At 42.6% G+C, this 14019-nt stretch overlaps 1 protein-coding gene across 1 annotated transcript; it reads right to left on the bottom strand.

The window, feature by feature from the left end:
* Positions 1 to 883: 883 nt before the first annotated feature.
* On the bottom strand, positions 884 to 7790 carry LOC147193700 (transgelin-like). The gene is made up of 5 exons (XM_086130284.1): positions 7610 to 7790; positions 2189 to 2379; positions 1946 to 2117; positions 1754 to 1856; positions 884 to 1640 (listed from the first exon to the last, which is right to left on the bottom strand). The coding sequence occupies exons 2-5, from the start codon at positions 2366 to 2368 to the stop codon at positions 1493 to 1495; spliced, it is 603 nt and encodes a 200-aa protein (XP_085986410.1). The 5' UTR covers positions 2369 to 2379; positions 7610 to 7790; the 3' UTR covers positions 884 to 1492.
* Positions 7791 to 14019: the final 6229 nt, after the last annotated feature.

Below are 14019 nucleotides of genomic sequence, written 5' to 3'. Positions count from 1 at the left end.
ATCTCCTTCTGTAACTCACTTATCTGTTGACGTACTTTCCTGACTTTGACATTTGTCCGAGTCACGACATGCTGGGTATATATGCACTGACACATCAATACAATGGCTGCTCCTAGGAATAGTCGTCTTCTCCGAATCCCCGTGACATGTATCTTTCACCACTGCATTCACCCCCTGACTATACAGGCTTCTCCCATTTTTTGGACAGGTTGTTTTTTTTGTTTGTTTGTTTAGCTGCAGATGTAGCAGTGCTTTGCTGCATGCTAAAATCATCAGATAACGTTATGTTTCAAGATATGATGTTATATAACACAAGTCCTGTTAGAGTGCAGCGCAAACTTTCGTCACCTTTAGCTTCTGTCTTTGTGACTTACCTTCAGATAAAATGCATATAAAAATATGAAGTTTGCTTGCTAAGTTTAGCAAGTGTGCCTTTGATGGATGAACCCCTTATAGAAAATGTTTATATATTTTATATAAATAATTTGAACTCTCATGAATTGGGTCATGAGAAATATTTTGCTTCGTTGCTTCGAAGGGAACACTCAGTTTGCTTGAATTCCAAGTCTTTCCACTGTTTGAACATGTAATTCAGTTATTCTTTTGTAGACCACTAGAGGGAGCCCACAAACCATGTGAACCACTTTGAAAATCGCTACTTTAAATGCTGACTGAGCTTAAGTCTCACGGCATTTTTGTTAATGTCTGCTATTTTTATTTTGTAGCATATTTTCCCATATCATTTTAGTTGTACTCCAAATTTCAGTGTCATCGACTTGGGAGGTTCCACTGTACTGTACTGACGTGTATGCAAGGCATAATGTCGTGGTCACCTTCTTGTGCAACACGCGCCATTATGTTTTATCACACAGCAGGCTTCCCAACAAGTTAAAAGGAACTTTATTTTCAAATGGTTTTCAAACAGAATGTATTACACCAAAAAAAGGCCATCATCTTGATTGGAAAAGTAAAATATTGTCAACAGAAACATCGCAAAAGGATTGCTTAATGCGTCCAGGTATCTTGTTGTATTTTGTCCAATTTCCTTTTGACCTTTGCTTTATCCCGCCACATCTGTGTTGCGCTTCCGCAAGGAATGATTGCAGCTTAGTTGCCTTGAATGGTGCGCACCGTAAGTAAAGCCCACAAGTAGTGGAATCAGATACATTTGATCCGCTCAAACCTCCAAATTGAATCAACCTAAATGTCATTCGGCTGTAGTATAATTTTTTTGTGTTTGTTTGCTTTTGTAATGAAACTTGCAGAAGATGTACTTTAGCTGTTTCGCTGGCAGTGAAACTCTATTGCCATATGTAGACGTTATGTGCACATGGTTGCTTTGGTCCCTGTTTTTTGGTCCAGTTTGGTGTGAAAAACTGACGGGTCACATTGGTCCTCCTGGCCTGAAGATTTACTGGAAGTGGAAGAGTTTCTCCATTTTATGCTGGCTGGTCTGTCACCAACAGAGGGAACATCACAACACTTTTTGACCTCAGTTGTTGATTATCTGCCTGGGTCTCCCGTAGCTTGTCATGCCGGCTTGAGACGCCAACTTGTTTGTGCCCATTTGCAGGCCGATGACAGTTTTGCCTTCGCTCAACTGCTCGTCAGAAAAATCCCTCCTGTTCTCTTGAGCCTTCCTGTGGACAAACGATATTTCTTTCTTTAAAAGGTATATCTACAAGACTAATTTCTTTCATGCACTGTTGCTTACATATTTTTGTAGAGAATAAAAGGAGGGGGGGGGGCATACTTATGAAACCAGCTGGGGTGTCCTTTGTAATTCCCATCATTCTTTGTGACAGCCAAGCTACCCAGAGCCGCCAAGGTCCTCTGGACAGCCGCCAAATCCTTGCCTGGAGATAAATAATCAAATAAATAAAACACGCCACAAACACGAGTGTTGCGCGACACACGCACACGCACACACACACATTAGTCTTACTTTCAAAAAGGTCAACAGTTTGGAATATGTCCATTTTTGTGACTCCGTATTTTTCTGCCGCATTAAGGAACAAAGAGATTTGCTCCATTTGCCCAAAGGCCATTTTGGACTTCTTGATGCTCTTTACGGGCTTGTTGGATGGATTCAAGCTGTTGATGAGCTCGCACAACACCTAGAGACACCAAAAATAGCATAAATATGTCGCAGTAAACAGTAGGGATGATAATTCTGCATCCAACTTACACATCCATTCTTTAGCCATTCCTGGAAGCCGGGTTTGCCAGCCTCTGGCCGGCCCACAGTAGGTCCACACTGGGCCACGATCCACTCCACCAGCGTTTCCTCAAGCTCCGCGTCGTATTTTTTATCAATCTTACACTGCACCTCGCGGCTGAGACCATAACATGGGCCCTTGTTTGACATGTTGATCGATCCTGTTCGAAGAGAGAGTTGGGTTTTAGAAACGGCAAGAGGAATTCAGAGCACTCGGCAAGTTATTGTGCACGTTCCGGAATGCACATTGAATGGAACATTTAATGATGGGCTCATGCACTAGCACTGGGAAATCAGGAGGGAAAAAAGCAGTAAGACAATTCCCTCAGTTCTGATGTTCAAATCATTGTGTACGTATGAGAAAACAGTACAGTGTGAGGTAGAGATAAAGTGACATACCTTTGTTGTACAGCTAGACCTGATAGAGACTCTAAAATGTTCTGTTGATATTTGTGTCATCCCATCCTGGCTGAGTATTTATAGTCCGTTTTTATTTGATGTGTGACAGACAGAAAAGACTCTTGTTTATGTGCCCTTTCATGTCTTTGATTTAAAACAATCCCTCATGGTAATTTGATTTTCTTTGCTCCCCACAACCCCATATTGTTTTAACTGTTAAAATCTTCTAATTGTCCAAACTGTTTCAAGAAATTACAGCCGAACATTTAAAGTAGTGAAATTGTACTATTCAGAATTCATACGTGGAAAAGGAACAGAAAAAAAAGAAATCCAGAAATCCTAATGCTGTCAAGCATGACATTCTTTTGCTTTTCAATTTCATTTTATTTTGACTTCCGATTGCACAAACCGACGCTCTCTCTCTATGACCACATTTGAGGCTGTTCCAGAAGAGATTGTGTTTACTTGCGGTTGCACTGGATTGTTTCCAGAGACTATAGCAGCTGTGTGCTCTACTTCTTACTTACATCGACTTCAAAGAAGACGAGGCGGTAAAATATTGTTGCTGCAATTGTCTTTCAGTATGTGAAACAATCATGACAGCGGCAGTTACGCAATCGCTCTCATTTCAGTCACACCCACTCCCCCACCACTTATATTTACAAACACATCATTGCCGTCTCCCAATTTGTATATGTGTGCTGACATGTCACGAGAGAAAAGGACGGAAGAACTCATGTCATGACATTGTCAGAGGAGGAGTTGGAAATGTCAAGTATTCTTTTTCTGTCATGGTATAGCCCCATAAACAGACATTATAAGATAAGAAAGCCTTTATTAGTCTCGCAATGGAGAAATTCCCAATTCACAGCAGCAAAGTTATGAAAGGAAGAAGTAGAACAACAAAATATAGGAGCTGCTGGAAAGGCAGCCACTCTCGCGGCGCCATTTTGAAGTCAAAATAACAAAAATAACACAACACAACACATAGAACACAGATATGAGCACGAGAACGAACATGCAACACACATACAAAAATGCCAGATCCATCTAATAGGGTGGCTGCAGAAACTGCTCTTTTCTCAAAAAATAGAACAGTGGTTCTTAACCTGGGTTTGGTGGATCGCTCTCAGGGGATCGGCGGAACCTTAGCCGTGGAGGTTCAGACTCACTTGACTCGATCAACGTGTCGATGAGTTATGACACGCCTGCTTGGCCATCATTGGTTGCAGATGATCACATTACGTTGTTTGCCCAATCAGTGCGGCGGGAAATTTAGTTCCGGTGACTGTCGTGATAGTACGTCGTACAATTGAAAAACGTACACTTTTGCCTTGAAATTGAATTTACTTTTTTTCTGTTTTTAAATAAATGTGTTATTTTATGTCTTGAATTTCATGTTTTAAATTTTAATTTTGCACTAATGTATGGTGAATGTGCATATGAACTATTTGGGTTCGGTACCTCTAACGAGGTTACGAACCACTGAAATAGAATTCAGCTGTTCCTCGGTCAAACTAATAAAAAACTTTAACTCATTCACTCCCAAAGACGTTTTTAAACGTCTTTTCAGACTTGGTCCAGAATTGGCTGGTACTGAATGAGTTAACAACTGTCCTTTTTACCAACCCTGTACAGTGAATTTAGAGATCCATCCATCCCTCCATTTTCCAATCCGTTTATCCTCACGAAGGTCGCGTGACGGCGAAGGACTCACCGAACTGGTTGCCAGCCGATCGCAGGTTTAAAGATCAAGATAGAGAACTATGTAGTATTTTTGATACTAATGGGATACTGTGTGTGAGGTGGCTATGCTTTTATCCTTTATGCTGTGATTTACAGAACAGCTCATTGTTGTTATTTATATTCCAAAGCAGCGGATGCGCTCGCTACCCTTCTGATAGCTGAATTAACAGTTAATTAGACAGTTGTCAAAATGAACCACTGTGAAATACAAAAACTATTATTCTGCAAAGCTATACGGGGTTTCAACTTTGCAAACTGCACTATGATTGATTAAGGAGATATGCTTGTCTGACAGCAGTTTCAACTAACATTGTACAGCATTCATTTACCATAGTGTGTGATTCATAGGGGCCTTTTGGCAACTGGAAATTAAAGTGTGGGGAAGAGTTGTGAGCTTTCCTGTAGTTTTCAACATAACTCTTCATCTGTGAGACAATGATCCCCTCCTCAAGGTTTCTTGCGTTTTTTTTTTTCCAAATGGGTTTTCTGTTAGTTTTTCCTTGCCCAGATGGGAGGTTTAGACCAGGGGATTTTGTCAATATTTGTGAACTGTGGCCTATAGTGGAGCCTTTTCAGACACTTTTGTGATTAAGGGCTAGATAAATAAACTTTGACTGCCTGTTTTTTTTTTCCTTTTTCATTTTTTGAATCTTTCCATGCAAAAGTGTCTCATTTGAAAAGCCTTTCAGAGGCGCCGCACGTCTTAGCGATCGACAGAAAGGTGAACATTTTGATAAGTTCCAGCAGCCTTGTTTTCTCTCAATCATGGCCGACTTCTACCTCCTACTAATGCCCGTGTAGGCTTCCTGTTGGCTTCCACCGAATTGTCCTCCTTCCTGCATCCTGTTTGCTCATTCAGCTGTCACTTCCTTCCTCTCTCGCTAACAAAGAACAGTTATGTGTATACAAGAGTCTAAACAAAATGCCAAACAACACTGCTGCTCACTGCAAGCAATAACTGCCCTAATACCCTTCACAAAGCCCAGTCAGGAAAGTGTATTGTAATAGCGTTCAATGCCATATGGAAGTGTTTAGCGCTAGTAGGAACATTTCCCCCCCGCCCCCCCCCCCCCCCACACTTCCTATTTCTCGCCTTCACCTCTGTGGTAAATATGCCCACTGCAAGTATTAGGAATGAGCTTCGTATTTTATCACTGCAGTCAAAGTGCTTATGTGTTGTGAAGCACCTTTTGTTCCCTCAGGGCAGAAGGTCAGACCTATTACATCCCTTGCAAAACAGGGGCCTGACTTGCACAAGGCGAGCTTGCCGTGTGACAAATGATCGTTTTGTCTAATGGCTCCACGCTGCTTTGGATGAGATCTGCGTCTGTTTATTGTCTTGAGGTTGCAGCGGTTATACGGGCGGGAAGAGCGTAGGCCTGTTCGCGTCATGATTCCAAACCAGCTCACTTTATCAAAAACATCTGCTAGGACACTTATCTCTCCCGCCGGTCTCAGGATCTGTGCTGTCCGGGCAGATCCCAACTACTCCAGACGTACTTATCTCTGAACAAAATGAAGGCGGAGAAGTCTGTATACTTTGACCTTAACGTTCACTTTGAGCCCTCAACCATGCGCGTAAAGAGCTGATTGGAGGTCCCAAAAGTCTTCCTGGTGTGAACAATTACGGGTTATTTTTCTGTCTTTGTAAACACATACTGCCCATTGACAACATGACTTAAATCATATGCTTTTGATTAGCTCATCCAGTGGCACATTTTCTTGGAATGGATGATTCAACACGAGGGGGAAAAATGGATTCATTGTTACTATTCAGGTCGTATCATTTTCTATGGTTAGGAATTTGCATTCTTTAGCGCCTATCCTCATTCGGCTCAAAGCTATCCCAGGTGACTGGGGAAAAGACGGGGCACACCTTAGAAAATGGTGCCACACCCGCCCTCCATTCAAGTTAAATGAGTACCAGTAGTCATTAGTTGCTCCCTCCCAAAAAACAAATTAAAAACATTAAAAAAAAATTAAAAAAAAGATTAGATGCACCCAACTTCATTGACTCATTATATATTATGTATATTACATAAATGTGTCCCTTTGTACGCTCCAGACGATAATTCACAGACACTTCCTGAACTATGGGACTGGTTCTGTAGTTCCCAGACTAGCAGCAGGAAAAGGAAAGGAAAACAGAACGTTAATCATATTCCAAAGGAGAGTGAATGCGACATCAAACTTCAGTGCGGGGCAGAGGTTGTTCGCTTCTCGTTACTGTTAAGCGTGTTGAAGAGTACACGTATTTGAACCTTGTGGTGCTTCATTTCACCGCTTTGTTCCTCTTTTTACACTTGTGTGACAAATACAACGTGGGTCTGCAACACAAACCACACCTTCGTTATTTGCCTTGAGAGTCAACGCTGAGTGTTTTATTGTTAGAGTCTTAAAAACAACTTGATGCGCTTCTTTACTGCAAGTGTATAACACTATCGACCGTTTCACTGGTACTTCAAATGGTGTGTGGAGTTCATAAAAGATTCACGTTTGACCGGGAGCGGATTACGGCGACCAGCATTTCAGAAGAGATTGTGGAGGAATGTGTCGCTTATTCAGGATGGCTGACTCTTTGACACTCATACAACTTACTACTTACAGTTCTAAAATCAGGTCGTTTTAGGGGCTCACAGTTATCTGCACGGTATCTGGGGATTGCTTATGATAGCATGTTCATTTTATCACTACCGGTCGTAAAACCGGGCCCTCAGTCCCTGAAGCTGGGTTCCTAGTACGACCCAGGATGTTGCTGATTTCTTTCAATTTGGCAATTTCCCTGTTGTTGCATCAGGTTGAGTTTTCCTGCGCAAGACTCATAACACGTTACATTCCGATGAGTTATTTGATCCGAAAAGAATTGAATGAAACCTCGCTCGCGTTGACCCAGACTGTGAATTCAATGCCGCCGCACCTATGTGTAGGCCCTTGTTTTTGGAACGGCTATTATTTAAAATAAATGGCTGCTTTTGTGCTGTCAGCTGAGCACTCTGTCTTACTCCCCGAAATCCTTTAACTCATACGGTTTTGCAATTCTTCGCAAGTGCAAAAAGGGAGGAACAGGAAAAAAAAATCAAAAAACATGCTTTCATAACACTGCAAGAAGGGACTTTGATCAACTGATTCCTGGTCTGAAGGTGCCAGATAGAAGGCAACTTTCAAGACTTCTTGCAGAAAGTTAGCCTTTAGCCTGCGCTGAAATTGAAAAGTGACAAGTGGGGTGAAGAAGGAGCCTTTACTTACTTTGTGTCGTCGCGTTCAGGTAAGTAATGGTACACTTGTCTTGTCTTGTCTTGTGCTGCTCTCCTTCCCCTCTTATCTAATCCCCTTCAGGACGGTACACTGTGCACTGCGCAGGTTGCCAAGGTAAATACTGCAAACACCCTCGTCTGAAATATATGACTTCACCACATTCAAGAGAAAAGAGGGAGTCAGAGAAAAGAGATACGCCTTCGCGTCCTCTTATTTCACTCTGTGATCCGCCCCTTTGCTCTTTCTCCCCTTCTTTGCGCAAATTGTAATTCCTTATTTAGGAGAAGGAAGGGAAGGAAAAAGAGGCCATGTGACAGGGGAGTTTGGTGTGGTCACTGAGACGCATTTTCCAAATATCTCCCCCCCCACCCCCTGCCCCACCACTGAACAGCAATGGATTAGTTTGGGTAAGAGGGAGGAATGATAGAGGCATCAAGAACAGTTTGTGGGAGGACAGGAAAGAGGCTGAATTATGGGAGAGCAGGGAACCAGACGGACGAGCTCATCTCTCGCCTGTGTGTTTGTCTTGTCTTAAAATCAACACATGCTCCTCTGTGCTCACATTCATTTCATTCTCATGTGAAAGGAACAGGCCACGACACGAAGCCACACGAAGCTGGGAGCGTTGGAACCGAAACTTGGTGTTTGTCCTTGCTCAAAGTTTGTTTCCATGCCAACAAAAGGGGACACTCCCCGCACCAAACATGCCAGAGACAAAAGCAAGTCTGCACATGGTGAGACTTTTTCTCGACAAACGATGACATCAGATGTGTGGAGTCATTGCAGTTCGTGGGCAGACATTTGTTCAGTAATACTGGGAGTCGCGTTTCTGACGCATCGGCTCACTATGAGTGTTTTAACAGCTACTTCCTGTAACCAGTGTGATATGAAACTTAACTGTGGGGGAAGGCAACAGCATTAATCATTGCCACACCTGATCCTAAAGTTGCGTTGTGGAATTGTTCCCTCCCCCTTACATGCAACTCAGAGAAAACATTACCACTTCGAATCTTCAGTCTGCTATTCATATATTCAATACATTAAAGATTTAATTTACACGCGGCTCTGATTAATAATTTAGAAGCTCGTTTGTCTGAGCACACCCAGTTTTAGAACATGTGTCTCACATGTGTGTTTTGTTGTCTGTCTCAGTACATTGATTTTTCAAACAACGAATAGCACTCAGATTCAGATTCGCGTTTGTCAATATTTTCGGGGGCTTGGTACGGAGCCTTGACACGAATAATTCACAAGTCGCCGACTATACAGGTGCACGAACTACACCACAAACTATGATCTCCAAACACTTTAATATCATTTCAAATTCCTCTTAAAATATTACCCTTAAAAATAAGTGGCTTATGAATTATTTGTGTTTCTCATTGTTTTGCATTTCTTGTTTAATCGTGAAGGGTTTTTTTCAGCCTTCAGTGAAAATGATCAGATTCGTTTTTTTCGAGACAAAATGCTTGAACAGGAACGCTCTTTTTTTTGATCGCTTTGATTCTCCAACGGGTACTTCCAACCAGATTTTATTTCGATGGTGAGTGTTTGACACACATTAGTTTCCTTCATTGCTGCTTTTGTCTTGGGTATCATTAGATTGTGCAGATGTACCTCATCTTTTGTTTGCTATCCTATAGATACGTCTTGTGATGAGTCACTCTCGACTCTTCTCGGACTTCTTCTGCGCTCCACTAAACATCTGGTGTCTCAGACTGAAGCTTTTCCTATGAACAGACCTAACAGGTTTAATTTGGTTTTGGGGTGCTGTGAAACTCTGCCACGTGTTAATGATCCTGCTGGGAGCTACTAATTGAAAAAGTGTCGCCTGGAGGACGTACAAAACTGTAATGTCATCAGGGTGTGAAGAAAAAAAATGACACGTTAGACAGAATTAGAACTTGAACAATACAGGTGAATAATTCCAAAACGATGACGGTAGATACTATAATGGTCTGGATTTGTGGGTGTCATACCATGAAGTCATTCTTGTTCTTAGAGGATCTTGAAGGAAATAATTGCCCCCCAAAAATGTGGCAATGTTTTTATTTTCTGACTCCTAAGATCTCATATAGAGAACACAAATGTACTGTTTCAGGTCAAATGAAATATTGTACTTCATCAGCCTACCTACGAGGTCCTTGATTCCATATTTCCACGGTACAGTGCCTTCTAAACATGTAATGTAATGGACTGTAGGCCTGTTTTTATGGATTCATTGACATTGTCTGCAGTACTGGCTTGAGTTGTGGGAGGTAAAGAATTGCAGTGTGCGCTGGACCTTTTTATCTTAACAATTCATGTGCACAACCTTGCACCATTAGTGGCTATGCGCACCCTGAGAGGTGTGCTCATAATGAGGTGCAGGACATGCATGAATAAAAAAGTTGAGATAGACCACCGGCAGTGGATGATAACACAGGACCAAATAATAGTTGGACACAGCAGGGAGCACATTTATATTCCTTATCTATTCCAAGCCCTCTTTCATACTGTGATGGAGCATGGTTGTACAAACGATGGTTGTACAAACATGGTTTCCTTTTTCTTGTGCTCCAGTATGTGTGCCTACCGCTCATGGGTGGCCAGTACACTGCTGTTTTAAACCTAATTTCCCTTGGGGATCAGTTGTCTCTTCTTTTCTTCATTTGAGGATGAGCAATTCAGTATGGGAGAGCTGTAGTGTGGCGTTAAATCCTCTTGGGGTCGCTGTGTCTCATTCGATACGCTGTAGCCACCGAGCTTCTAAACGGTGACCCCGAAACGTCCATATAAATCTTATGCTTGCCATCTCCTCTCTCTCATAACGCTATAGGATGCACACCAGCTGCACAATGGACATGTTCAAGGTGGATGTGTGGTTTGGTGTAGACACTAACAGCACGAAACCTTATAAATGCCAAATTTGTGTGACTTACACAGCAGTCTAAAATGTGTACGCAAGCCATCCTGGACGGGCCAAATGCCGTCTATGAGACAGTAATTTAAGAAATAAGATTAGGTTTGCGCTTCTAGCCCGTCCTTATTGATCCAATCTAGGGGGTGGATTGAACGACTGAGAGATCCATTAACAACCTCCGCCGGCATCTTTGTGAAGAGTATATACATCATTAGCGGCTCATGGGAGGCCACTGCTTTTTGCATTTGATGTAACATAATTTGGCCGTAGGTTTCACACTTTGTTTCAACATTCACCAATTGCGAGAGGTGTGTCGGGATGACAAATGCATACTGTGGCATCCATGCGCCGACTGGATTTATTGCTGCGGAGACAAATTTCGGCGTCCACTGGAGGATTCCGTGTTCTTAAAGCCAATCCGTAGAGATATGTGGGTGCAGTGGTGTGATCATGTGTCCGTGTTCACACCCCGTTGACGTCCTGAAAGATATTTTTATTCCTTGGCTATGTGAATGAAATTCATGTTAACAGCTGTAGAGTATTTCCAGTATGTACTGTGTTTTTTTTTTCAAACCGTACTGTGCAAAGGTCATTAAGTTTGTCGATATTGTAAAGCTGTAAATAGGACTGGCGTAGGAGGACATTTTAGGTGAATCTTGATGAAGTTGCAGGTGTAACAGTTCAACCTTCATTTTGTAAACACTCCCAAAGTACAGGGTGCCCCAAATGTCACTATACACTGTACACTGGGAACTGAAAAAAATGTTCTGTCCCAGACTGCATTTCAGCACTTGTCTTTGAAGCTTTATGGCCATCAAAGTGCTCCAACCTAAAGTACAATTGACACTAATCATAGCAGGTTTCTCGAAACAGGATGTGTGCTTGACAAACCACACAGCGGAAGTTCCTGCTACGATACCACTACTCAGTCAGGAAAACACCAAACTCTGAGAGCAGCTATCTGACAAAAGCTCAATTCAGCGGATACTTTGTTTGGTTAGCTTTACCTATACTGTCTTCAGGTTGTTCAAAGGCTTCAAGGGGATAAATTATTATGATGAGGATTTGTTAGAGTTTTATGTGATGCCTTTTAGCCAAGCTGGAAACAATGACGAATTAATTGTGGATTGTAAGAAGGCTTTTTCAAGATTATGTCAGCACATAGCAGTGTACTGTGTTGGCATTCTTCACTGATGGCTCCATTGGCAGGTTGAACCATGTCTTGCCGGCATGATGTCACGTTATTTATGTCTCTGACGCACATATCGCCATCCCGCCTACACGCGTCACCAGATCAGGGTTTACCATTCCAAATGATGAGCTCAGTGGTGGAAAAAACCCCCAATGTTCCTCAATCACAATTACAAATACATAACTTTCCCGATGTTACATTTTGGCATTTCCATTTTAACAAACCCATACGCTGGTTTTCACTGAAAAACCTTTTCGCTGGATAGCCACAACAGCATTTGCTTTGGCGTCATTTTGTGGCATCATGGCACAACTACGGTGATGTTGATGAGCTTTATTTACACCAAATTAGTGCTTTGCCACCATCTTGTGGCATCTTGATGCCAAAGAACTGCGTTGAAGTGACTTACCCACAACATCATTCTGACCATAGTTCCAAAAGGTATCTTTCTCGCAAATTCATCACTGCTCATCACTAAAAGAACACCATGAAACATGGTGGGGCCAGCATCATGCATTGGGGCGTTTTCTTCCGCTGCAACTGGGGCCTCTCAAGGTGAGGGGAATTATGAACAGTTCCCAGTACTTCAGTGCAATGCATCTTTACTTATATAGTCAGCATGAAACATTGAGCCTTCTGCTGGGAAAAAAAAGAATTTCGGTTAAGTTGTACACTTTATAGGTCACATTAATGGTGAAAAACTTGTTAAAATGACTTATCTCGGTCTCATTTCTTTGCATCACAAAAACCTGGCAAACCTGGTGCACTTTGAGGATGACACGTGATATATTGCAACCTAATTATAACTGATTTGAAGAGTATGTACAAGAAACAGGGAGACTGTTTAGAGACAAAAGGCATGTGTCATGGTTTGCTAGATGGATGGATAGCGGGGGAGTCATTGTGGTTTAATGCTACCCAGGTGGTAAAGAATAAAACAGGTCCGTTTGAGAGAGGACAGGCAAGGTCAGAAGTAGCACAGTGAGTCAGGTGGAAGGAGGAGAGGGGCAGATGGAGACGGGGAAAGAGAGAGAAAGAGAGAGGGCAGAGCGAGTGGAAGGGCAGCGAGCGGGTGCCAAGCGGGGGGATAGCACGGGCTGACAGCAAAATGGAGACTGACACAAAATGATGGCGCAAGACATTAAGAGGCTGCTTGAGGAAGAGCACAATCCAGAGGGACACGCCAACTCCACTTTCATCTTTATGAATGAGCCGAGAGGCACGGAGGCAAATATCCATGGAACAATAGCAACTAATGAAATGATCTTTCTTCATACTGAATAATAATGAACAAGCTGTGCTGATATGTAGGTCACACAGGGGATGAACATTTGATGAACGAGGCAACCCTGTGAATAGCCGGTTAATGGAAATCAATGTGTAAACTCTGATTCATCCTGACTGACATAAGAAGAAAAATCAAAAAGGAGGTCGGTTGTAAGGTGAAAGGTCCGATGGCTGCGTTCAGCGTCAGTTTGAGGTCGCCAAGTGATGTTATGACGAGCAAACATGCCACACAGACTGAGCATTTACCCTGCCTACGAAGATGGATTGCAAAGGCGCAAAAATAGAAGCCGCATGACATGCTACGATGGACAGCGCTCATCATGCACGTATAAAATTTTTTTAAATTGACAGTTTGAGGACTAGTAATATGCTATATCAGCGCAGTTGTGTCCCTCAAGGTACAGTTTACATGAATGTACCATCTTCTCATTATGGCAAGCAAATAACCTAATACAGGAGTATAATGGTACAATATTCAAATTGATACGGCAGTACATATCTTTGGATAGCAGGTCAGGAGATGGTTCTTCTGAATCAGGTACCTCACCCATGTCATTGCTGTTTGCCCTTGTGAGATGGATCAGGGAGTCAAAGGGAGTCAATGTCACACTCGGTCTTGGCAAACAGCTTGATGTCATCCATGTAGCGGAGCTTGATTCACTTCTGAACCGGGAGCCAAAGCCACTCTTGGTAATCTGATTTAGTTGGTTCAGGCCTATGCAGAACCGCAACAGGGACAGAGCATCTCCTTGGAGTCTTTGATATTCACCTGGGCAACTGTCTTTGAGTTGGTCCCCAGACTTGTATTTCACAGCCTCATTGAGGTCTTGAGGAAGGTTCTTCGGATCCTCTTGACGTTCCACAGTTCCAGGCATTCCAGTATCCTTGTGTGTGACATTGAGTCATTTCTTGTCGTCAATCCGGGCAGTGCATAGGTTGGTGCTTGTGGTTTTAGTATTGGGTGATTGCCCTGTCAGCCATGACTAGCTGGGTGTTTGGCTCACCTGGTGTGATTTCCAG

The sequence above is a fragment of the Hippocampus guttulatus genome, chromosome 15 (assembly GCF_054856545.1).
Source record: "Hippocampus guttulatus isolate MCC_2025c chromosome 15, RoL_Hgut_1.0, whole genome shotgun sequence".
Classification (NCBI taxonomy): Eukaryota; Metazoa; Chordata; class Actinopteri; order Syngnathiformes; family Syngnathidae; genus Hippocampus; species Hippocampus guttulatus.
The sequence above is the reverse complement of the archived record's forward strand: the minus strand, read 5'-3'. Positions and strand labels throughout refer to the sequence as shown.

What these genes read in the sequence shown, in the direction of transcription:
- LOC147193700 (XM_086130284.1), bottom strand. Translation starts at nt 2,368, where the DNA reads ATGTCAAACAAGGGCCCATGTTATGGTCTCAGCCGCGAGGTGCAGTGT. An exon ending in AATGGCTAAAGAATGGATGT is followed by an intron (nt 2,118 to 2,188) that starts GTAAGTTGGATG and finishes TGGTGTCTCTAG; the next exon opens with GTGTTGTGCGAGCTCATCAA. An exon ending in CACCCCAGCTGGTTTCATAA is followed by an intron (nt 1,641 to 1,753) that starts GTATGCCCCCCC and finishes GTTTGTCCACAG; the next exon opens with GAAGGCTCAAGAGAACAGGA.